We start from the raw sequence: 24829 nt of genomic DNA, 5'->3' as shown, positions 1-24829 counted from the left end.
AGCATGGGAAATGTAGGAGTATAACCTCAGAAGGCAAATTTTTTAAGTACATAATTATGAAATTATGCTCTTGCTACTCTTTTTTTGACTGTCCATATAACTTTTTCTTTGACCTTAAATGTGTCTTATTTTACAGCTGATGGAAAGGTAGAGAAAAATATATTACTCGATCATATAAAAGCTTTTCCTGGTAAGTGAGAATCCCAATAAGAAAGCAAGTAAAACTAAGATCTGCAGACTTTACCTTAACTTTTAAAAGACCTTATCATTACACAGTAATTAGGTTATTGATCTTATTATCCCATTAGCCTATAGGTCTACTTTAGATGCAACTACATCTAATGTGATAATTTGTAGTTCTGACACTGAAAAAGTTTCAAAATGTATTTGCTATCCAGAGCTCTAGTTATTGTCTAGCATAATTCATCAGGTTCACCTAAAAAAATATATATGTAATTTATAATATATAATAGTAGTATATGGAATTAATATATAAATAAAATTGTATATAATTTGCATAAATATAATTAAGTTTCTTCTAAAGATATCTTTCCTGCAAACTATAGAAAGGACCTCTGACGTGAGATTGGCAGAATATGTTCTTTTCCTGGCTTCCACAATAAGTCTCTATTATGGAACGTATTGAACATTTCCACATGTAACCTTAAACAGGTTTTTTTAGATTATTGTGCAGTGGATTTGTTCTATACAATTGCAATTGGTATGTGAATATAACCAGTATTTTTCTTAGATATAAGTTGCTATTTTTTATCACTTCCTTCTTCCCTAAGGTAGTAAGTGTCATGTCTCTAAAATGGAAACTATCCTGGAAAACATGGGTTATGAGCTGGAGGATGAGGAAGTTGAGGACCTGCGGAACCACTTGCCAACTGAGGGTGAGCATGTCATTGTGCCTTTAGGGAAACTGAGCTTCTCTAAGGAAACTTCCATATGTTTTCATATGGAAAAATCTATTAAATCAGTTATTAATACTTAAATTATAGATCAATAATCTGTTAAACAGGGACTCCCACCTGCAGGGCTAAACTCTGATGCCGGTGAGGAAATTGACAGACCTAAGAAGCAGGTAGAGAAATGAAACAAAGAATATTTTAAGGGAAAATAAAGTCAAAGAAGAAATTTAAAAATCAATTAGGAAAAAAAAGGTAAAAATCCCTTAAATAATCATAAAGTGTAACTACACTACAGGAAGGAACATATAATAGCAGAAAAGACAATATGCATGTTCTGGGTATTCCGGGTAGCCTAACCGTTCCAACCATTCTGGCTTTAACTAATAAATCTCTAATATAAAATGGGTGCTAGGTGGAGATTTCGGAAGTATTCCTGGTGGCCTACAGGGTTTAATCCGTTCTATCTTAATATTAAGCCTTAATAGCCATAATAAAAGATTTGTTTATAGTTTTGAGAGATAATGGAGTCTTATTTTAAGATTAGGTTCTAAAGTCGGTTTAGAAATTAAATACATCAAGAAACTCCACTGTATATAATAAATAAATTAATTAAATATTTATACACACATGTAGAAGAGTGTCGGGGCAAGGCTGAGAGAACTTGAAGACAGGCTATGATTTGTAGGAATAAAGGAGAAGAGTAGGCATTTCTCTTTACTGTAGTCCTCTAATTCAGCCAAAAGCCAACACAGGAGTAAGGTTTACTGGGAATCTGGGGTGGCATGGCTGGTATATTCTACCCTTATAGAGCAGAAATGAACACCAATGACAAGAGGAGAAAATGTATCCTTGGACCAGGATTTCTTAGATATATGGAGGTAGCAGAGGAAGGGTGAAGTGAAGGAAGAAGAAACTAGCCTTTTGACCATCCACCAGAATGTCTCCCTTAAACTGATATATTTTAAAGCATTAAAATAATTTGTTAAAAAAGAAAAATGAATTTACGGATAAAAGATAATGTAGGGGTTTTTTTGAAGATAATAGAGATTGTTTAATAAAAGACTAAGATAAATCCTTTCCCTAGCTGAAACTATATAAAGGTGCTTGGTGATATCATAAACAATTAAGACAAAGTTGAACTGCTTCCTGAGGGATTGAAGCATAGATGGAGACTGACTCCGTCTGACTGACTGACTCCAACAGCTACAGAATGACATTCCTAAATATTACAGTGTATCCTGTAGCTCTGAGATGATGAATGATATATTGATTTAAAAGCAAATTCTCTAAGATTCTCACTGCACTATAAATGTGTATCACATCTATCTTCTTTCTGATCTGAAGCATACAAATTTAGAATTTTATGGATAGTCTTGCTTTATTTAATATGTCTTATCACTGGAAATATTAATATAAATCAGGTCGCTCTTACCCACTTAAACACATTTTGCTAGACTACTAGCACAAAATACTATTAAGAAAATTTAATTAAAAGGAACTAAGAATTGTGTATTAATTAAATAGCTAATCTAGGAAACTGGCAATCCTCTTTCTCCTATTCTCATGATACCATATATCAGGTCATATAAACTAATTATCTGTATTGAGGTAACAATAGATAATAATTATCAAGAATTTTTTAAATTGAGATATAATTGACATATAACATTGTGTAAATTTAAAATATAGAACATGTTGATTTGATAGATTTATATATTGCAGTATGATCACCACCATGGGGTTAGCTAACACTTCTATCATGTCACATAATTATCATTTCTTTTTTGTGGTAAGAAAAGTTAAGATCTAGTCTCTTAGCAACTTTGAAATTTATAATACTGTATTGTTGATCATAGTCACTATGCTGTGCATTAGACCTGCAGAACTTATTCATCTTCTAGTTGCAAGTTTGTACCCTTTAACAACATCTCCCTAATTCCCCAATTCCCCAGCCCCTGGTAACCACCATTCTACTCTGTTTCTGTGAGTTTGGCTTTTTTTGATTCCACGTATAAGATGTCATCCAATATTTACTTTTGTCTGTCTTATCTCATTTAGCATAATACCCTCAAGGTCCATCAGTGTTGTCACAAATGACAAGATTTTTTCCCTTCTCACAGCTGAATAATATTCAATTGTCTATGTATACTACATATTCTTTATCCATTCATCAGTTGACAGACATGTAGGCTGATTCCATATTTTGGCTATTGTGAATAATGCTGCAATAAACATGGGAGTACAGATATCTATTCAATATCCTGTTTTCATTTCCTTTGGATATATACTCAGAAGAGAGAGATGAGTCCCCTACTATTATTGTATTGTTGTCTATTTCTCCCTTCAGATCTGTTAGTATTTGCTTAATATATTTAGGTGCTCTGATGTTGGGAGTGTACATATTTATAAATGTTATATCCTCTTAATGAATTTATCCCTTTACTATTATATAATGACTTCTTTCATCTCTTGTTACTGTTTTTGGCTTAAAGTCTATTTTGTCTCATGTACGTATAGCTACCCCCCTCTTTCTTTTGCTTTCCACTAGCATGGAATATGCTTTTTCCATCCCTTCACTTTGAGCCTAGGTGTATCGTTAAAGCTGAAGTGAGTGTCTTGTAGGCAGCATATAGTTGGATCTTGTTTTTTTATCCATCCAGCCACTCTTTGCCTTTTGGTTGGTGAATTCAAGCCATTTACAGTTAGAGTAATTATTGAGATGTAAGGACTTACTAATGTCATCTTTTTTTAAGATTGGCACCTGAGCTAACGTCTGTTGCCAGTCTTCTTTTTTTCTTCTTCTCCTCAAAGCCCCCCAGTACATAGTTGCATATTCTAGTTGTAGGTCCTTCTGGTTGTGCTATGTGCAACACCACCTCAGCATGGCTTGATGAGTGGTGCCATGTCCATGCCCAGGATCCGAACCTGCGAAAACTTGGGCCGCCAAAGCGGAGCACGCAAACTTAAGCACTCAGCCACATTGCCAGCCCCTAATGCCATCTTATTAATTGCTGGTTGTTTTGTCATTCCATTGTTTCTTTTTCCCTCTGTTTCTGCCTACCTTTGTGAATTGGTGATTCTCCTCCCCTTAACTTTTGTGAATCTACTCTAGGTTTTTGTTTTGTGGTTATCACGAGGCTTACATAGAACATCTTATAAATTAAAACAGTCCATTTTAAGTTGATAGCAACTTAATTTCAATTGCATACAAAAGCTCTACCCTATTACTTCCCTCCTTTTATGGTTTTTTTCTTTATTTGTTTCTTTTGGGGGAAGATTAGCCCTGAGCTAATATCTGCCACCAATCCTCCTCATTTTGCTCAGGAAGATTGGCTCTGAGCTAACGTCTCTGTCCATCTTCCTCTATTTTAAATGTGGGATGCCTGCCACAACATAGCTTGATAAGCAGTGTGTAGGTCCGCATCCAGGATCTGAACAAGCGGACCCCTGGGCCACCAAAACAGAGCACACTAACTCAACTGCTGGGCCACCAGGCCAGCCCCATTTTATGTTTTTGATGTCACAATTTACCTCTTTATTTATTGTGTGTTCATTAGCAAATTATGGTAGTTATAGTTACTTTACTACTCTTTTTTCTTTAACCTTTATACAATAGTTAAGTGGTTAACATACCATCATATTACAAAATTAGAGTTTTCTAAATCTATTTACCTTTACCATGATGTTGTATATTTTCATATGTTTTCACTTTACTAATTGATGTCTTTTCATTTCTGCCCGAAGAACTCTTTTCAGCATTTCTTGCAAAGCAGGTCTAGTGGTGATGAACTCTCTCAGCTTTTGTTTGTCTGGGAAAGTCTTTATTTCTCCTTCATATTTAAAGGTTAACTTGCCAGATAAAGTATTCTTTCCCAGAATTTTTTTTCTTTCAACACTTAATCTGTTATTCCACTCTATCCTGGCCTTTAGGGTTTCTGCTGAGATGGCCTCTGATAGCCTAATGGGGGTTCCTTCGTAGATTACAATCCTTTGTTCTATTGCTGCTTTTAGGATTCTCTCTTTGTCTTTGATTTTTGACAGTTGCATTATAATATGTCTTAGAGAAAGTCACTTTTCATTGAGATAATGGGGAGATCTATTAGTTTCATGAGCTTGGATATCCAAGTCTCTCCCAAGATTTGGAAAGTTATCAGCAACTTTTTCTTTAAAGAGACTTTCTGGGGGCTGGCCCCGTGGCCGAGTGGTTAAGTTCGCGCGCTCCACTGCAGGTGGCCCAGTGTTTCGTTGGTTCGAATCCTGGGCGCGGACATGGCACTGCTCATCAAACCACGCTGAGGCGGCGTCCCACATGCCACAACTAGAAGGACCCACAATGAAGACTACACAACTATGTACTGGGGGGCTTTGGGGAGAAAAAGGAAAAAAATGAAATCTTAAAAAAAAATAAATAAATAAATAAATAAATAAATAAAGAGACTTTCTGCCCCCTTCTCCCTCTCTTCTCCTTCTGGAATTCCAATTATTCTAATATTTGTCCTTTTGACGATATCCCATACATCACTTAGGCTTGATTTGCTCTTTTTCGTCCTTTTTTCTTTCTCCTCTGACTGGGTCATTTCAAAGTTCCTACCCTCTGGCTCACTGATTCTATCTTCTGTTTGGTCTAATCTACTGTAGATGATCTCTATTGCATTTTGTATTTTATTCATTGAATTCCTCAGCTCCAGAATTTCCGTTCGGTTCTTTTTTATGATTCCTATCTCTTTGTTTAATTTCTCATTTTGTTCACATATTGTTTTCTTGATTTTTTTGAATTGTCTCTCTGTGTTTTCTTGTAGTTCATTGAGTTCCCTCAAAACAGCTTTTGATTTCTTGATCAGCTAAATCACAAGATTCTGTGCCTTTGAATTTGGTTACTGGAGGATTATTGTTATCACTTGATGGTAACATGTTTCCTTGATTCCTCATGTTCCTTGAAGTTTTACCTTGCTGGTTTCACATTTGAAGTAGCAGTCACCTCCTCAAATCTTTACTAGTTGTCTTCAGCTAGGAGATATTTTTTGTTGGTCTTGCTTATGTCTGAGCCTTTCTCCAACATTGTATGGATACACTTAACTCCACACTTCTTGCTCCCTTTTGCGGCAGAATTCTTAAGCTTGTATGTCTTCTCTGGTTCTTACAACACACCAGGCTGGCTGCTGGAAACCTCTCTTTTGTTTTCCAGAAGGTGGTACTATAGGTCAAGTGTGTGGTTTCTCCCTTGCCCACAGACCCTGTCATATTTTCTGAGGGCACTTCCTGTTTACTGGAGCTCACTCACCACTGCACTCAGGAGTGTGCAAAAGGAACTTGCCACAGAGTCGGGGGGAGGTGAGGGTTTAGCACTCAGGGCATTGGGAGTCTCCACAGGCCAAGTGTGGGGTTTCGCAGGTGAAGTTCTCCCAGCAGCTCATGGACAGGTTTCCTGCTGGAGTCCTGAAGGCAGTCATCAGAAACTGCACCCCTCTAAGGTGCTTAGATATTTTATCTGCCTCCTTGCTGATGTCCTCCCTCCCCCCAGGAGGTCCCACCTCAACACTCTGGGTGCTGCAAGAGAGACACAGGTTCTCTAGCCGTATTCCACACAGCTGGGGTAGCTGGGCAATCACTCCTAGCTCCCTTTTACCCCTGCAGGAAAGATTTCTACCAGCTAGTTCAGTCCTGCACTGAGCTGCCTTGGAGGAGGGGTGGCACTTGCAAAGTTCCCCTTACCCTCTCCAATGCTCCAAACTCGTTTTTTTTTTTTGCTCTAATGGAATGCTAGAATCTCTCCTCAAGAAAGTTAGACTTCCTACAAAGGCCCTCTCATCCATGGGTGTCTGCTCAAGTAAGCACTCTCCTGGTTTTCCCTGACCACAGCCAAGAGGGGCTGTGGCCAGTTCTCAAGCTCCTGCTGGTTCTGCAGCCCATACTAAGGTCTGTCTGCCTATTATCCAATGCAAATGTGGGCAAGAGTCCTACAGGGTTGTTTGGTGTATGATGCTGGATCCCACAATTCCCACAGAGGTACTTTTGTTCATGGATGAATGCAAAATTTAGTTGTCAAAAATAGGGCACAAAAAGGAAAGAGGGGACAAAAAGAGAGACAAAAATGACAAAAACAACTCTTCAAAGTAGGTTGTTATCCTAGTGTCTCTGGTGTGGAAATTGAGGGTCAGTCACAGAAGTCAATTGATTTGCCTAAGGCCACCTGACTGCTAAATGGCAGAGTGAAGATTTGAACCCTACAGAAGCCTAGATAGAAGGTTTATATAACTTCAAAGTTTTGCCCTTTCTATTAAATAATACTACCTTGTACAAGAGAGGTAAGCAATGCCACATAGACTATGATATGAATTGTACCCTCAGGGGGCTGTGTGATGTAGCCCTAGAAATGAGATTTTCAATCGGTAAGTACACAAATCAAATGAAGGAGTCAGCAAAGCTGGAAATCTTGGTGCCCATGGAGTTGGAATGTGGAAGTAGCCAGCTACCATATTTTAGGTAGGTGAATACATTGGTATTACAGTATGTATTGCTTTTAAATCCTTTAATAGTAAGGTGATCAAACATCAGAGTACTCCTGGATTCTAAAGTACAGCAGGCCAAGTGGAAAGCAAGTCAAGCACTGCTTTTAAAACTTATTAGCACCATTGTGTATAGAATTTGATATTTTATACTATAATTTCTTCTTCTATGCTATATTTTATTATATTTAAAACTTCATTCTTCAATTCCATGCTCATCTGGATGCATTTATAGAACAAATCTGGGTAAACTTCTGAATTTCAGTGTTTTGTTCCAGAATGTAAGATCTTTATAAAGTTTTCTGGGTCTAAGTCATTATGGCTGGGTCTCATTCGTACCTTATCTTACAGATGAAAAAGTTAAACTGAATCTGCTCATGGAAAATGCAGAATCATTCAGAGGTGAGTGAAAGGTGTTAGGGAAAAAATCATTGTAAATAGCAATATTCTGATGCCTCTCTGTTATGCTTTTAAATATTTTATTCCCATCATACTGACATGGTTAGTCCTTTTAGTACATTAATGGTATCTTTTATGCAGTGATCCTTATTCATTTGGGGTTGTATACTTTTTGAGCAAAATGACTAAATTATTATATCTGGTGAAGTATTCTATATTCACTGGATTTTTTTTTCAATAATGCACATCAACTTTCCATTGTTTAAACAGCCAAAAAGCTGTGTTACCACAATAATTGGCAAGATAAAACATTGGCCTAACTCTTTTTATGAATAACTTATCACACAGGCAAATAAAAAGTAATATGGATGCCGTCTTTACAGAATTATTTATGTAATAATTTATACAAGTCAGGCTAGGCCTTTATACAATCCCCATTTCAAAGTATTGATTTATCTCATTTTTATTAGAACACTCAAAAAGTATTTTTTCCTCTGTAGAATTATGAGATTGATTTCTGTTTCTGACATCCTGTCGAGTCTTGTCTCAGCATTTTGACCAACCCTGCTCTTAATCCAGCAGTTAAACTTAGATGACATTCATAATTTAGAATCATTCATCACTCTTAAATTTTTCATCCGCCATCATTTCCATCTTTTCAAAGGAATGAAGGTTAATATCAATGAAGTCAATGATGTTTTGAAAAACAAAGGGATAGAACTAACACCTAAGGAACGCTGGAAGCTGCTAAAAACTCTGCCAGTTACTTGTGAGCATTTCTGATACTGCTTTGGCCTTCAGGGGAAATTAGTCTAAGTGTATATTGTTGGGGTAGGTGGGGAATCATTAAACATTTATCGGATGTATATTTATATTCAACATATTTATTGAGCACTTCCTAGGTCACAGGATTAGAGACAAAGTCCTTGCCCTCCTGGAGGCTGGTGTAGGAGGTGGGATTACTCTATTGGGATTGATCTTGAGAACTTCATAAATGAATAAAGATTTTTAAATTGATAAATTTTAATTTAGGATATTAACCTAAAATGTCTGAGTCCTAAAGAATAAAGAGAAAGAAGGGGGGACGAAAGAGAGAATGTTAGGTAAAAAGGTTCAAGTCAGAAACAAAGTTTCAGCATAGTAAAATGGGTAAATTTAGAACTTTCTCTACTCCTTTACTTTGTTATTAAATCCGTAAGGCAAATCATGTAACATTATTGTCTTTATAAAATAGTCTGTACTCTTGTTATGAATTACTGTATCACTTTCTCTATGACATCAATTATGACTTCTCTTATAGCTGATGGAAAAGTGTATTACAATCGGTTGCTAGATGGTTTAAAGACTTTCCCAGGTGAGTGATAAGCATAATAAGTAGTCAAGCAAAAATGAGATCTTTAAGCTTTGTATTTCCTTTCGGAAGTCCCTTTAGGTACTTACTGATAACAATAGCTAATTTCTCCCGAGTGTGGTGCCAGGCGCTATTCTAAATACTTTACATTTATTAACTCATTTAATTCTCACAGAAATCCTATGAGGTAGATACTTATCACCATTTTACAGATGAGAGATGTTAACTCACTTGCCTAAGGTCACACAGTTTGAACTTAGGAAAAGTCAGGATCTGAATACACATTCTTAATCACATTGTTATATTTAAAAATTTGGTTAACATTTTTTATTCCTCTTTATGGCTTATAATTCAAGTTCAGATAACCGCTAAGTTTGTGGAGATAATTTACAATGTTACAATGGCAGATTTCAAACTCAGTAGCCAGAATTATGGTTACTGTTTCTCACATATTCCTCCCCTATGACTAGTAAATGAATAATGAATAATAAACCTCATTCATTTTCTTTGCTTTAGATGTCTACAACAAATTTTAGCAAAGTGTGTTGTAACGTGTATAATACACAGGAGACTTTTTTCCTCACATTCCCCACCCCTATCCCCTGCCACCTTCGTTTTATGTTTTGTTGAACATCTGCATTACAACTTTGCTTTTCTCCCTCCCGTTGAAGTTTGGTGCATAGATTCAACTAGAATTTTTTAAATTTGAGGCATAATTTCAAATTTTTCTTCTTTCATCTCTTTCTTTATTAAGGAGGGAAAGTTTTCAAAAATAAACTAGAAACCATTCTAGAAGACTTGAACTATAAACTTGAAAAGAAAGAAATGAAAGATCTACAGAACCATTTGAAAACTGACAGTGAGTATTTAATTTACCACTTACCACTTCCTTTCAGAAGAACCCATGAAGTCTTCCTGTGGAATCTCAAAGTGTTCTTATCCCATTTCGTTTAGAAAGTTAGAAGTACTTTTAGAGTTATAATCCTCAAAGATGAGAAATATGGCTTCTCAATATTGTCAGAGGACAAATAAAGGCACTAGTAGATTTAGGTTTAGCTAGGAAAAACAAATGCTTCTGAAGAAAATAACAGAAGTTATTGAAATTGATGTTGGAAAAGGTCAGAGATTGACAAAACCAAGTGAGATGGTAAAAAGGGCTTGGACTTGTTTGACAAGTAACATACAAATAGAGGTGATCATATTTTCATTTAACAAATATGAGGTGAATGTCAGGTTGGGTTGAAATAGAGGGTCAATGATATCTGACTTGAGACCAATAATATGGCACCAGACAGGCATCTTTTTACCTGAAAAGGACCATTTAGGAAAAGAATTAAAGATCTAATTTAGCATGTTAAAACATCCTCTTTAGAATTCTATAAGGTAGTTGAATACAAGAAAAGCAGTAAAAAATCAACAATTTGAACCAGCCCTGATGACCTAGTGGTTAAAGTTCAGTGCTCTCTGCTTTGGTGGCCTGGGTTCAGTTCCCAGTCACAGAACCACACCACTCGTCTTTCAGTAGCCATGCTGTGGCAGCAGCTCACATAGAAGAACTAGAAGGACTTACAACTAGAATGTACAAATATGTACTAGAGCTTTGGAGAGGAAAAAAGAGAGAAGGAAGAATGGCAACATATGTTGGCTCCGGTTGAATCTTTCTCAGAAAAAAAAATCAACAAATTTCCTCTGTGTAAGCGATGACAACTTAGGAAATTTCATGGGAAAAGGTGATCCCATTCCCAATAGTGATAAATATTTGTCTATATCCAATTTATGCTTTATATTTCAGGTAATGGGAAGATTTCACTGAACTCCCTTATGAATATAGTAAATTTATTTTCTGGTGAGTGAGAAGTAATGATGAAAAGATATAAAATCAGGATCTTTTGCTGTATGTACATGTCATATTTCAATTGTATATCCAAGTATTCTGCAATTGCACGCAAGCCTCATTTTACCAATTGATGGTAAAATTGGTAAATTTTACCAATATACCAATTGGTGTACAAAATATACCAATTTTACCAATTGATATATTGATGACATGTTTGTTTTTAAGAATACAGATGGACTTTTTATTACCTGTGGTTTTAGAAGTATCATTTTTTTAAGAAGTCTATTTTATTATAGGCTGTTTGGCTTGTCTCCATTGTTTTTAGAGCATTAATGAAAGCATTCCTTTGACGAGGCTTAAAGGAAACATGTTCTATTTTAACTCCTTCTTGTGATGCTCTGCAGTTAGATGAGCCTCATTGTGTTCTTGTTCTTCTGCAGTTATATCTCTAGCAAGTTCAGATACTGCTGTTTTATGATAATTTTTTAAATTTAAAAGTATGTATGAAAATGTTCACTTATCATGTTTCCCATCTTTTTAAAGGTGGTAAGATTAATGCCAGTGACACACAACTTTATCTGGAAAATGTGGGTATTGAATTAACGAAGAAAGAAAGCAACGAACTACTGAGCATAGTGCCGATGGATGGTAAGCATTTTGGACTTGCAGTGAATTTCAGAGAATCTCGGGCTTATGAGTTATGTGCATAAAATTCTAACAGAATAACTGTTTAAAGTCTTATTAAAAATTGAGAGAGGCAAGGGAGCCAGCCCTGTGGCTGAGGGGTTAAGTTCACATGCTGCTTCAGTAGCCGGGAGTTCGCAAGTTCGGATCCTGGGCATGGACCTATGCACCGCTCATCAAGCCATGCTGTAGCGGCATCCCATGTAGAAAAACTGGAATGACCTTCAACTAGGATATACAACTATGTACTGGGCTTTGGGGAGAAAAAGAAAAAAAGAGGAAGATTGACAACAGATGTTAGCTCAGGGCCAATCTTTCTCACATGCACACACAAAAATTGAGAGAGGTGGGGCCACCCCATAGCCAAGTGGTTAAAGTCCACACACACCACTTCAGTGGTCCAGGTTCATGGGTTCAGATCCTGGGCATGGCCCTACTCCACTCATTGGCCATGCTTTGGAGGCATCACATGTACAGAGGAGAGGCAGATTGACAGGAATGTTAGTTAGCTCAGGGCTAATCTTCCTCAAGTGAAAAAAAAGAGGAGGATTGGCAATGGATGTTAGCTCAGGGAAAATCTTCCTCACCAAAGAAAAAAATTGAGAGAAGTGACATCAGCAACACGGCACATAAGTGTTCCTCCTTTTTATCCCGCTTTTTAGTCAATGAATTAGACATCCAGACATGAAGAAAAACACCTTTGTGGTTATTTGGGACCTAGTTTACTCCAAAGGACCTGGGAGGAGTCTCGCCCACCAGTGTAACTAGTAGAGACACACAACTTCAATATGGCCTGTAGAACCAGTAGAGCCAGAAAAATTGTATAGACCTCTCTCGTTGTTGTCAGGCAAAAATTGAGTAAGTGCTGACCTGGGCAGGCACTCACACACCAGAGAGAACTTGCTATGTCCAGCCTTCCTGGGGGAGACTCTAGCATGTCATTAAAGAAAAAAAAGAAAGAAAAGTACGAGTTTGGTCGCAGTGGAGGCAGTAAAAGAAACTTTCCCTGTGCCACCCCTCCCCTAAGGAAATACTGCACAGGGTTGATTTATCCTGCAGTGGTGATCTCTCCCACAGGAGAAAAGGAAAATGATGAGTGAGTGTTTGGCTACCCCAGTGGGGCAGTCTGGCTGGAGAAACTCAGTTTTCTCCACCAGCACCTGGAGTACTAAGTTGGGAGCTCTATGACTGGGGGACAGAGAGGATATTGGGAAAGAGGCAAATAAGAATTTCAAATCGTTCTAAAAGGATTGCACTCATGAGTGAGAAGTCCACTCATGAGCCTCTGAGAGTACCACACCAAGGATCTCCCTACCAGGTTCTCAGGCATCTCCAATGCCCAAGTGCTAAACCCACACCTCCCCCAACTCTGCTGCCAGGTTCATGTGCATGGAGGTCCAAGTGCATCCTCCAGAGCAAGCTTTGGTAGACAGGGAGCATGCTCAGAAAACAAGGGACAGTCAGTGGGCAAGGGAAAAACCACCAACTTGAGCTATAGCACCACCTACTAGAAAACCAAGATTTCCAATAGCCAAGCTGTGAATTATAAGAACAAGAGAAGATATAAAAAGCTTAAAATTTGGCCACAAGAGGGAGCAAGAAGAGTGGAGCAGGAATACCCTCACGAAGACAGAGGTAAAATTCAGATGACAGCACCATAGAACATAACACTAGATCTGAAAGCAACAGGCAAAGCATTAAGGAGGTGTCTGCTACTTCAAATGCTAAAACAGCAACACATAACTACAGGAATATGAAAAATTAAGGAAATATGGCATCACACACACAAAAAGAAGATAATTCTCCTGCGACTGGTCTCAAAGGCATGGATATTGTGATCTAACTGGTAAAAATTCAAAATAGCTGTTTTGAAGAAACTCAATAAGCTACAAAAAAACTTGAAAAGAAAATTCATTGAAATCAGAGATAAAATATGTGAACAAAATGAATTCTTTACGAGATTGAAATTTTTAAAAAGAACCAAACAGAAATTCTAGAGCTGAAGAACTCAGTGAATGAGAAGAAGAATGCAATAGAGAGCATTGGTATCAGGGAAGACCAGATAGAAGAAAGAATAAATGACTTGGAGGATAAGAATTTTGAAATAACAGAAGAGAGGAAGAACAAAAATTTAAAAAGAGCAGAGAAAGCCCAGGTGAGCTGTGGTGTTCAATCAAAAGGCAAATATTAGAATAATCACATTCTGGAAGGAGAAAAAAGGGAAAATGGGGCAGAGAGTTTATTTAGAGAAATAATAGCTGAGAACTTCCCAAACCTGGGGAAAAACTTGGACATACAAGTTGATGAAGCTAATAGAGCACCCTGTTATCTCAATGCAAAGAGACTTTCTCCAAGATACATTATATTGAAACTATCAAAAATCAATAATATTAACTAGACTTATTGTGGTGGTCATTTTGCAATATAGACAAGTATCAAATCATTATGTTGTACATCTGAAACTAATATAATGTCAATTTTATCTCAATTAAAAAAATCAATAATAAAGAATCTTAAGGGCAGCAGGAAAAAAATGAATGTAACCTAAAAAGAAGCCCCATTTCAGCTATCAACAGATTTCTCAGCAGAAACTCTACAGGCCAGGAGAGAGTAGAATGACATATTCCAAGTGTTGAAAGATAAAACTTGCCAGGCAAGAATACTTTACCTGAAAAAGTTATTCACATATAAGGGAGGAATAGAGACTTTCCCAGACAAACAAAAGCTGAAGGAGTTCACCACCACTAGACCTGCCTTACAAGAAATGCAGAACAGAGTTCAAGATGAAATGATAAGATGCTAATCAGCAACATGAAAACATACAAATGTACACAACACATTGGTAAAGATGAAAAATATGTGGTCAGGCTTAGAAAACTCTAATTCTATAATAGGATAGTGTGTTAACCACTCAACTATAAAAGTTATAGGAAAAGAGTAGTAAAATAACTATAAATACTATAAATTATTAACAAATACACATATTAAAAAGAGGTAAATTGTTACATCAGTAATGTAAAAGGGAAAAGAAAAAGGGTGGAGCCTTTGTAGACAAACAAAGGTAAGTTGCTATAAGCCTAGAATGGATTGTTTTATCTGTAAGATGTTTTATGTAAGCTCCAAAGTAACCACAAAGCAAAAAGCTAGAGTAAATTCACAAAAGATAAAGAGAGGATAATCAGACCATACCACCATAGAAAATCACCAATTCACAAAGGTAGGCAGAAACAGAGGGAAAAAGAAACAATGGAACTACAAAACAGCCAGCAATTAAAAATATGGCATTAGTAAGTCCTTACATAGCAATAATTACTCTAAATGTAAATGGATTGAATCCACCAACCAAAAAGCGCAGAGTGGCTGCATGGATAAAAAACAAGATCCAACTATATGCTGCCTACAAGAGACACTTCAGCTTTAAGGACACAAATAGACTCAAAGTGAAGGGGTGGAAGAAAATATTTCATGTGAGTGGACACCAAAAGAAAGCAGGGATAGCTATGCTTATATCAGACAAAATAGATTTTAAGCCAAAAATGGTAACAAGAGACAAAGAAAGCCATTATATAACAATAAAGGGGTAAATTCATTAAGAAGATATAACAGTTGAAAACATATACAAACCCATCATTGGGGCACCCAAATATATTAAGCAAATACCAACAGATCTGAAGGGAGAAATAAACAACAATACAGTAAGAGTAGGGGATTTGAGTGCCCACTTTCAACAATGGATAAATCATCCAGACAGAAAATCAACAGGAAAACAATGGACTTGAACCATACATGAGACCAAATGGACCTAACAGACACCTGTAGAACATTCCATCCAACAGCAGCAGAATACAGTCATGCATCACTTAATAACAGGGATACGTCCCAAGAAATGCATGATTGGGCGATTTTGTCATGATGCAAACATAAAGGGGAACTGAAGGGGAACAAAATTTGCCATCCCAAAATATGTCTCTTTAACATGAGGATTAATTTAGGGTGACTGCTTTTAAGAAACAAAGATTCAGAAAGTTTTCCTTGTTTCCTCTCCCTTAACTGCCTAAAAGAATTCAGATTTTAAAAACCTGTTTTGGGGGCTGACCCCATGGCCAAGTGGTTAAGTTTGCGCACTCCACCTCAGTGGCCCAGGGTTTTGCCAGTTTGGATCCTGGGCACAGACATGGCACCGCTCACCAGGCCATATTGAGGTGGCATCCCACAAGCCACAACTAGAAGGACCCACAACTAAAATATACAACTATGTACTGGGGGGGAATAGGGGAGAAAAGGAAAAAAGAAAAGAAGAATATTGGCAACACTTGTTGGCTCAGGTGCCAATCTGAAAAAAAAACCTGTCTCAGGAAGCAAGCTGTCACCTTATCATGAACTAGGTGGTTGACAGGGAGGAACCTAGAAAAACCTGTTTGTTGGGCTCCCCTCTGTATTCTTCTGTTTCTGTGTGGCCAAACACTTGTTTTTAAAAGGTTTACTCCCTTTTCACCTACTTATGAATTGCCTTCCTTTCCTTTGAAGTCCCTGACTCTCTATACCAACATATTTTGTCTTTGTCTGAGGATGGTATTTAAGGTGAGGATTTGGCCATTTTGGCAAGTTACTCTGTTTGCCTGGGTTTCTCCCATGTATATATATACATGTTATTAAACTTTTGTTTGTTTTTCTCTTGTTAGTCTGTCTCATGTCAATTTAACTTTTAGACCAGCCAGATGAACCTAGAAGGGTAGAGGAAAATTTCTTCCTCCCTTACAGTACTGATATACATGGTATAGCCTACTACATATCTGGGCTATATGGTAGTAATCTTATGGGACCACCATCGTATATGTGGTCCATCATTGACCAAAATATTGTTATGTGGTGCGTGACTGTACACATTCTTCTCAAGTGCACACAGAATGCTCTCAAGGACAGATTATATTATTGAACACACAAAAAGTCTTAAAATTTAACAAGATTGAAATCATCAAGTACCTTGTCCAAACACAATGATATGAAACTAGAAATCAACAACATGAGAAAAACTGGAAAATCTACAAATATGTAGAAAGTAAACAACACACTCTTGATCATCCAATGGGTCAAAGCAGAAATCAAAAGGGAAATCAAAGAGTATCTTGAAACAAATGAAAATAGAAATACAACATACCCAAACCTATGGGATGCTGTAAAAGCAGTTCCAGTTTAGAGTGACAAGTGCATATATTGAGAAATTACAAAGACTGTAAATAAACAACCTAACTTTATACTTCAAGGAACCAGAAAAAAAAGGAGCAAATTGGGTCCAAAGTTAGCAGAAGGAAGAAATAAGAAAGATCAGAGTGGAAATAAGTGAAATAGAGACCAGAAAAACAATAGAAAAGATCAACAAAATCAAGAGCTGGTTTTTCAAAAAGATAAGCAAAATTGGCAAATCTTCAGTGAGACTGAAGAAGAAAAACAGAAGACTCAAACAAATAAAATCAGAAATAAAAGAGGAAAAATTATGACTGACATTATAGAAATACATAGGATCATAAGAGACTACTAGGAACAATATACACCAACAAATTCCATAACCTAGAAGAAATGATTTCCTAGAATCATACAACCTACCAAGAATGAATCAAGAAAAAGAAGAACATCTGAACAGACTAATAATGAGTAAGGATATTGAATCAGGAATGAAAAACCTCCCATCCTAGGGCTGGCCCTGTGGCCTAGTGGTTAAGTTTGGCATGCTCTGCCTTGGTGGCACAGGTTCAGTTCCCAGGCATGGACCTACGCCACTCATGGGCAACCATGCTGTGGTGGCAACCCACATATAAAATACAGGAAGATTGGCAACAGATGTTAGCTCAGAGTGAATCTTCTTCAGCAAAAACAAAAAACCTCCCATCCTAGAAAACCTGAGGACCAGATGGCATCACTGGCAAATTCTACCAAATGTTTAAAGAAGAATTAATGCCAATCCTTCTCAAACTCCACCAAAAAATTAAAAGAGAGGAGAACACTTCCAAACTTATTTTACAAAGCTGGCATCACCCTGATGCAAAAGCTAAATAAAGACATGACAAGAGGGGCTGGCTCCATGGCCGAGTGGTTAAGTTCGCACACTCTGCTGCAGCAGCCCAGGGTTCGGATCCTGGGCGCCAACATGGCACCACTTGTCAGGCCACGTTGAGGCAGCATCCCACATCCCACAACTAGAAGGACGTGCAACTAAGATATATAACTGTGTACGGGGGGGGTTGGGGAGATAAAGCAGAAAAAAACATAAATAAAAATTTTAAAAAGAAAGACATGACAAGAAAAGAAAACTGTAGACCAAAATTCCTGATAAACGTAGATGCAAAAATTCTCAACAAAATATTAAAAAAGCAAATTCAAGAACTCATTAAAAGAATTATATGCCATGACCAAGTGGGATTTATCCCTAGGATGCAAACAAGTTTCAACATATACAAATCAGTATATGTAATACACCACATTAATAGAATGAAAGATAAAAATCATATGATCATCTCAATAGATGCAGAAAAGCATTTGACAAAATACAACATCCTTTCTTGATAAAAACCCTCAACATGTTGGGTATAAAAGGAACATACCTCAACATAGTAAAGGCCGTATAGGACAAACCCACAGCTATTATGCTCAATGGAGAAAAATTGAAAGCTTTTCCTTTAAGACCAGGAAGAAGACAAGGGTGCCCACTCTCATCACTCTTGTTCAACATAGTCCTGGAAGTACTAGCTGGAGTGATCAGGCAAGACAAAGAAATACAAGGCATCCAAAGCAGAAAGGAAGAAGTAAAAATATCATTATTTGAAGATGATGTGATCTTATATATTGAACATCCAAAAGACTTGACTAAAATAACTGTTGGATTGGGGGCCACCCCACTGGTGTAGTGGTTAAGTTCACACACTCCACTTTGATGGCTTGGGTTTCACAGGTTTGGATCCCAGGCACAGACCTAGCACCATTTGTCAAGCCATGCTGTGGAGGCATTCCACATAAAATAGAGGAAGACTGGCACAGATGTTAGCTCAGCAACAGTCTTCCTCACACATAAAAAAACTGTTGGATCTAATCAATGAATTCAGTAAAGTTCCATGCTATAAAATCAATGAACAGAAATTAGTTGCATTTCTATACACTAACAATGAAACATCTGAAAAAGAAATGAAGAAAACTATCCCATTCACAATAACATCAAAAATGATAAAATACCTAAGAATAAATTTAACCAATGAAGTGAAAGATCTATGCAATGAATACTACAAGACTCTGTTGAAAGAAGTTGAAAAAGACATAAACAAGTTGAAAGACATGCCATGTTCATGGATTGGAAGAGTTAATATTGTTAAAATTCCCATGCTACCAAAAGCTGTCTATAGACCCAATGCTATTCTTATCAAAATTCCAATGGTGTTTTTCACAGAAATATAAAAAAATCCTAAATATTATATGGAACCACAAAAGACTCTAAATAGCCAAAGCAATCATGAGAAAAAAGAATAAAACCTGAGGCATCACACTTCCTATACTAGAAAGCTTTGGTAACTAAAACAGTATGGTCCCTGCCATAAAAATAGACATATATACAAATGGAACAGATAGACAGCCTGGAACTAAACCCCCACATATACAGTCAACTAATATTTGATAAAGGGAGCCAAGAACATCCAATGGAGGAAGGATAATCTCTTCAACAAATGATGTTGGGAAAACTGAATAACCACATGCAGAAGAAGGAAATTAGACCCCTATTTAAACAATTCAAAAAATTTAATTTGAAATGGACCAACAACTTAAATATAAGACCTGATACCACAAAACTCCTAGAAGAAAATATAGGGGAGAATTCCTTGACATTGGTCCTGGCAATGATTTTTTGAGTATGACACCAAAAGTAGTAACAAAAGAAATATTCAACAAGGGAGACTACATGAAACTTAAAAGTTTCTGCACTGCCAAAGAAACAATTAACAAAATGAAAAGAGAACGTACAGAATGGGAGAAAATATTTGCAAACCATGCATAGGCTAAGAGGTTAGTATCCAAAATATAAAGAATTCATACTCAATAACAAAAAAAAGAAACAATCCAATTAAAAAATGGGCAGAGCATCTGAATAGACATTTTTCCAAAGAAGACATACAGATAGCCAACAAGTACTTGAAAAGGTGCTCAACATCACTAATCATCAGGGAAATCAAAATCAAAATCACAACAAGGTATCACCTCACACCTGTAAGAATGGCTATTATCAAGAAGACAAGAAATAACAAGTGTTGATTAGGATGTGGAGAAAAGCAAACACTTGTGCACTGTTGGTAGGATTGTAAACTGGTTCAGCCACTGTGGAGAACAGTGTGGAGGTTCCTCAAAGAGTTAAAAATAGAGCTACCATACTATCCAGCAATCCCACTTCTGGGTATATATCCAAAGGAAATGGAAACAGGTTATCAAAGAAATATATGCACTCCTATGTTCATTGCAGCATTATTCACAATAGCCAAGATATGGAAACAACCTAAGTCTTGGTCAATCGATGAATGGATAAAGAAAATGTGGTATACCATATACAATGGAATACTCTTCAGCCATGACAAAAGAGGAAATCCTGCCATTTGTGACAACATGGATGGACCTTGAGAACATTATGCTGAGTAAAATAAGTCAGACAGAGAAAGGCAAAAACAGGATGATACCTCTTATATGTGGAACCTAAAAGAAAGCAAACTTGAAAACACAAGAGTGGAATGGTAGTTACCAAGGGCTGGGGGGTGGGGGAATGAGAGAGATTTGGTTTAGGGAGATATACTTGCAACTAGTAGATAAATAAGTCCTGGACATCTAATACACAGTACAATGATTATACACAACAAAACTTTATTATAAACATTAAACTTGCTAAGAGACTAGATCTTAATTGCTCCTGCCACAAGAAGAAGTGATCATTATTTGATGCAATAGTGGTGTTAGCTAATGATACAGTGGCAATCATATTGCAATATAAATGTATCAGATCGGGAGGGTGTCAAGGTGGTCATGCTGGTGGACTCTGAACTCACCTCCTCCCATGAACACAGCCAGGTTATAACTATTTTGGGGATAATTACCCCTGAGAGAGAACTGAAAACTGGATAAAAAGAATCCTCGCAACAAGGGACAGTCCTGACTAATGCGGAAGAGGCAGAAATTCCTGTCTGGAGAGAAAAAGCCACCTTTGCAAGCCACAGAGCTTCATGGCTGGCTGGCCAGGAGCAATCCTAAGATACACAGCCTTCCCTGGAAGAGTGGGGGACCTGAGCAGGGGAGTATAGCCACTATAAGCATCCCTCAGACTCAGCACAACTGACATGAGTCTTATAATATCTGGCTTTGCTGGCTATTAACTATAATGGGGAATACCCTTAGAAAAGCTGTTGGACTAAGTGGAAAAATCTCCAGCTGTTACAGGGCCCATGCACAAATTCACCTATTTCAACAGAAAGAAAGGTGCACGGTCCTTTGGTGAAAAGAGACCCACCTGATAAGTTCCAGGTGCATCTTGGTGAGGGGTGAGACCTCTCCAGGGACTGAGACATTGGCAGCAGCCATTATTGTGACCTAGTACAGGTATGCTGACAGAGATGCTGGCAGACACTCTTGGAGTTCTTCCCCTGGCCTGTTAGCCCAGGGCCTGCCCCTCCCACTAGAGTGCAGATTTAATCCAGCTCAGCCAGGGCAGGCAGACGCCCTAGGGACTCGCCCCACTGAACAGCACACCCTCAGGAAACTTTTCAGCCTGCATAGACTGGGTGCCTGGATCCTCTGCAGGCAGGCAATGGGTCTGCCTCTGTGGGGCAGGGCATGCATGAGGAGCTGGTGGAGAGTGTGGGGCATTGGTGGAGCATGTAGGGGCCTCTGCAGTGGGGTGACTGGGTCTGCTCCAGGGGGTTGGGAATTATGCATGGGCTAGGACTGTGTTGATGGTGGATGTGGACCTGTGGGGTGTGGGACTTATCTGTGGCAGAAGACCTGTGCCTCCAAAACAACCACATAGGGGATCCACCCCACCTTCCAAAGCCTGAAACAATTAGGTACTCACATGCCTGGGGTCAGCTCCACTCCGCTGCAATCCTGAGAGAGCTGACAACAGCCTTATAGGCTGGATGCCTACGGCAATTGTAAGCCCCTGAACCTCACAACCAGCCACACTGGGGGCCTACTCAGTTAACAAAAAAAGTGCAACAGGAATGTGCTATTAGACCTTGCAGCCAACTGTGCTGAGGCTCCTCAAACTTGGTAAACTGACTGAAGGGTCCACAGCAGCCACATGCAGCTGAGCACTACAACCAGCCAGTCAAGGGGACAGTCTAGATTCCCTGTGCACCTGCAGCGAGAGCAACCTTGCCAAAATAGAAGGACACACATAACCCACACAGGGGTCACTCCTGGAACATTTGGAACTGGTAACAAGAAGGAAGCACACTGCTGGGCCTCAAAAGGGGTCTTCTACATAAGGCCATTTCTCCAAGATCAGGAGACCTAGCTGACCCACCTGACACAGATATAAGCACAGAGAAAGAGATAAAATGAGGAGACAAAGGAATACATTCCAAGCAAGGGAACAGGACAAAACCCCAGAAAAAAAGAACTAAATGAAGCAGAAATAAACAATCTACCTGACAAAGAGTTCAAACAAAAAGTCATAAGGATGCTCACTGATCTTGGGAGAAGAATGGATGAACATGGTGAGAACATCAACAAAGAACTGGAAAATATGAAGAAGAACCAATCAGAAATAGAGAATACAATACTGGAAATGAAAAATTCACTAGAGGGACTCAATAGCAGAGTAGATGGTACAGAATAATGGATCAGCGAGCTGGACAAAAGACTAGAGGAAATCAACCAAGCTGAACAAATAAAAGAAAGAAGAATTAAAAAGAATGAGAACAGTCTAAGGGAATTCTGGGACAGCATAAAGCACACTAACATTCGTATTATAGGCATTCCAGAAGGAGAAGAGAGAGACAAAGGGGCAGAGAATCTATTTGAAGAAATAATAGCTGAAAACTTTCCTAACCTAAAGAAGAAAACAGATATCCAGGTACAGGAAGCACAGAGAGCACCAAATAAGACAAACCCAAAGAGGCCCACACCAAGACACATTATAATTAAAATGTCCAAAATTAAAGATAAAGAGAGAATCCTAAAAGCCACAAGGGAAAGGCAACAAATGACATACAAAGGAAACCCCATAAGGCTGTCAGCTGACTTCTCAACAGAAACCTTACAGGATAGAAGGGAGTAGCACAATATATTTAAAGTATTGAAGGGAAAAAACCTACAGCCAAGAATACTCTACCCAGCAAGATTATCATTCAGAATGGAATGAAAGATAAACAGTTTCCCAGACAAGCAAAAATTAAAGGAGTTATCACCAAGAAAACAGTTTTGCAAGAAATGCTAAAAGTACTTATTTAAGTGGGAAAGAGAAGACCGCAATAGGAATAAGAAAATTGTCCAAACAAAAGACAATAAAATCACTGGTAAAGGCAAGAATACAGTAAAAGTAGCAGATCAACCACCTATGCAGATAACATGAAGGTCAAAAGACAAGTGTACCAAATTACCTATTTCAATGGTAAGAGGGTAATGGATACTCACACAAAATAAGAAGTTAGATATGATATCAAAAACATAAAATGTGGGAGGAGAGGATTAAATGAGTAGAGCTTTCAGAAAGAGGTCAAATTAAAGAGACCATCAACTCGATATAGATTGCTATAGACGTAGATTATTATATATGAACCTCATAGTAATCACAAACCAGAAACCTATAATAAATAAACAAATAATTAAGAGAAAGGAACCCAAATATAATACTAAAGAAAGCCATCAAACAACAAGAGGAGAGAGCAAGAGAAGAACTACTAAAACACCCAGGAAAAACAGTAACAAAATGGCAATAAGTACATATTTATCAGTAGCTACTTTAAATGTCAATGGACTAAATGCTCAAATCAAAAGGCAGAGGGTGGCCAATTGGATAAAAAAAAAACAAGACCCATATATATAATGTATACAAAAGACACACTTCAGACCTAAAGACACTTACAAACTGAAAGTGAAGGGACGGAAAAAGATACTCCATGAAAATGGCAAAGAAAAGAAAGCTGGGGTAGCAATACTTACGTCAGACAAAATTGACTTTAAGACAAAAACTGTAACAAGAGATAAAAAAGGGCACTACATAATGATAAAAGGAACAGTCCAACAAGAGGATATAACACTTGTAAATATGTATACACCCAACATAGGAGCACCTAAATATATAAAGCAATTATTAACAGACAAAAAAGGAGAAATAGACAGTAACACAATAATAGTAGGGGACTTTAACATTCCACTTACACCAATGGATAGATCATCCAAATACAAGAACAATAAGGAAACATTGGCCTTAAATAACACCTTAGACCAGATGGACTTAGTAGACATATATATAGAACATTCCATTCAAAAACCACAGGATAAGCATTCTTTTCAAATGCTCATGGAACATTCTCCAGGATTGATCACATAATAGGCCAAAAACCAAGTCTCAATAAATTGAAGAAGATTTCTTAAATAAATTTAAGAAGTAATACCAAGCATCTTTTCTGACCACAGCAGTATGAAACTAGAAATCAACTTAAGGAAGAAAAGGCACAGATATGTGGGGATTAAACAAAATGCTACCAAACAACTATTGAGTCAATGGAGAAATCAAAAAGTACCCAGAGACAAATGAAAATGAAAATACAACATGACAAAATCTATGGGATACAGAAAAAGCAGTTCTAAGAGAGAAGTTTATACCAATACAGGCCTACCTCAACAAACAAGAAAAATCCCAAATAAACAATCTAACGGTGCACCTAAAGGAACTGGAAAAAGAAGAACAAACAAAACCCCAAATCAGAAGAAGGAAAGAAATAATAAAAATCAGAGCATAAATAAATGAAATAGAGACTAAAAAAAAAACAATAGAAAAATCAATGAAACCAAGAGCTGGTTCTTTGAAAAGGTAAACAAAATTGACAAACCTTTAGCTAGACTCACCAAGAAAAAAAAGAGAGAAGACTCAAATAAATAAAATCAGAAATGA

The 24829-nt window shown here is 37.5% G+C and overlaps 1 protein-coding gene across 2 annotated transcripts in view; it reads left to right on the top strand.

Moving 5' to 3' along the window:
- The window catches only part of EFCAB3 (EF-hand calcium binding domain 3), a 498542-nt gene that overhangs the window by 361208 nt on the left and 112505 nt on the right, over positions 1–24829 (top strand). Inside the window, exons 106-113 of one of the 2 annotated variants that reach the window (XM_070227127.1) lie at positions 137–190; positions 792–896; positions 7772–7822; positions 8484–8588; positions 9120–9173; positions 9925–10029; positions 10963–11016; positions 11551–11655. In XM_070227127.1, coding sequence (XP_070083228.1) covers positions 137–190; positions 792–896; positions 7772–7822; positions 8484–8588; positions 9120–9173; positions 9925–10029; positions 10963–11016; positions 11551–11655 — 633 coding nt within the window. The remainder of the gene's footprint in view (positions 1–136; positions 191–791; positions 897–7771; positions 7823–8483; positions 8589–9119; positions 9174–9924; positions 10030–10962; positions 11017–11550; positions 11656–24829) is intronic. The other variant, XM_070227129.1, reaches the window with a different exon arrangement.

Source organism: Equus caballus, chromosome 11 (genome assembly GCF_041296265.1).
Source record: "Equus caballus isolate H_3958 breed thoroughbred chromosome 11, TB-T2T, whole genome shotgun sequence".
Lineage (NCBI taxonomy): Eukaryota > Metazoa > Chordata > Mammalia > Perissodactyla > Equidae > Equus > Equus caballus.
This window is presented reverse-complemented; position numbering and strand designations above follow the sequence as displayed.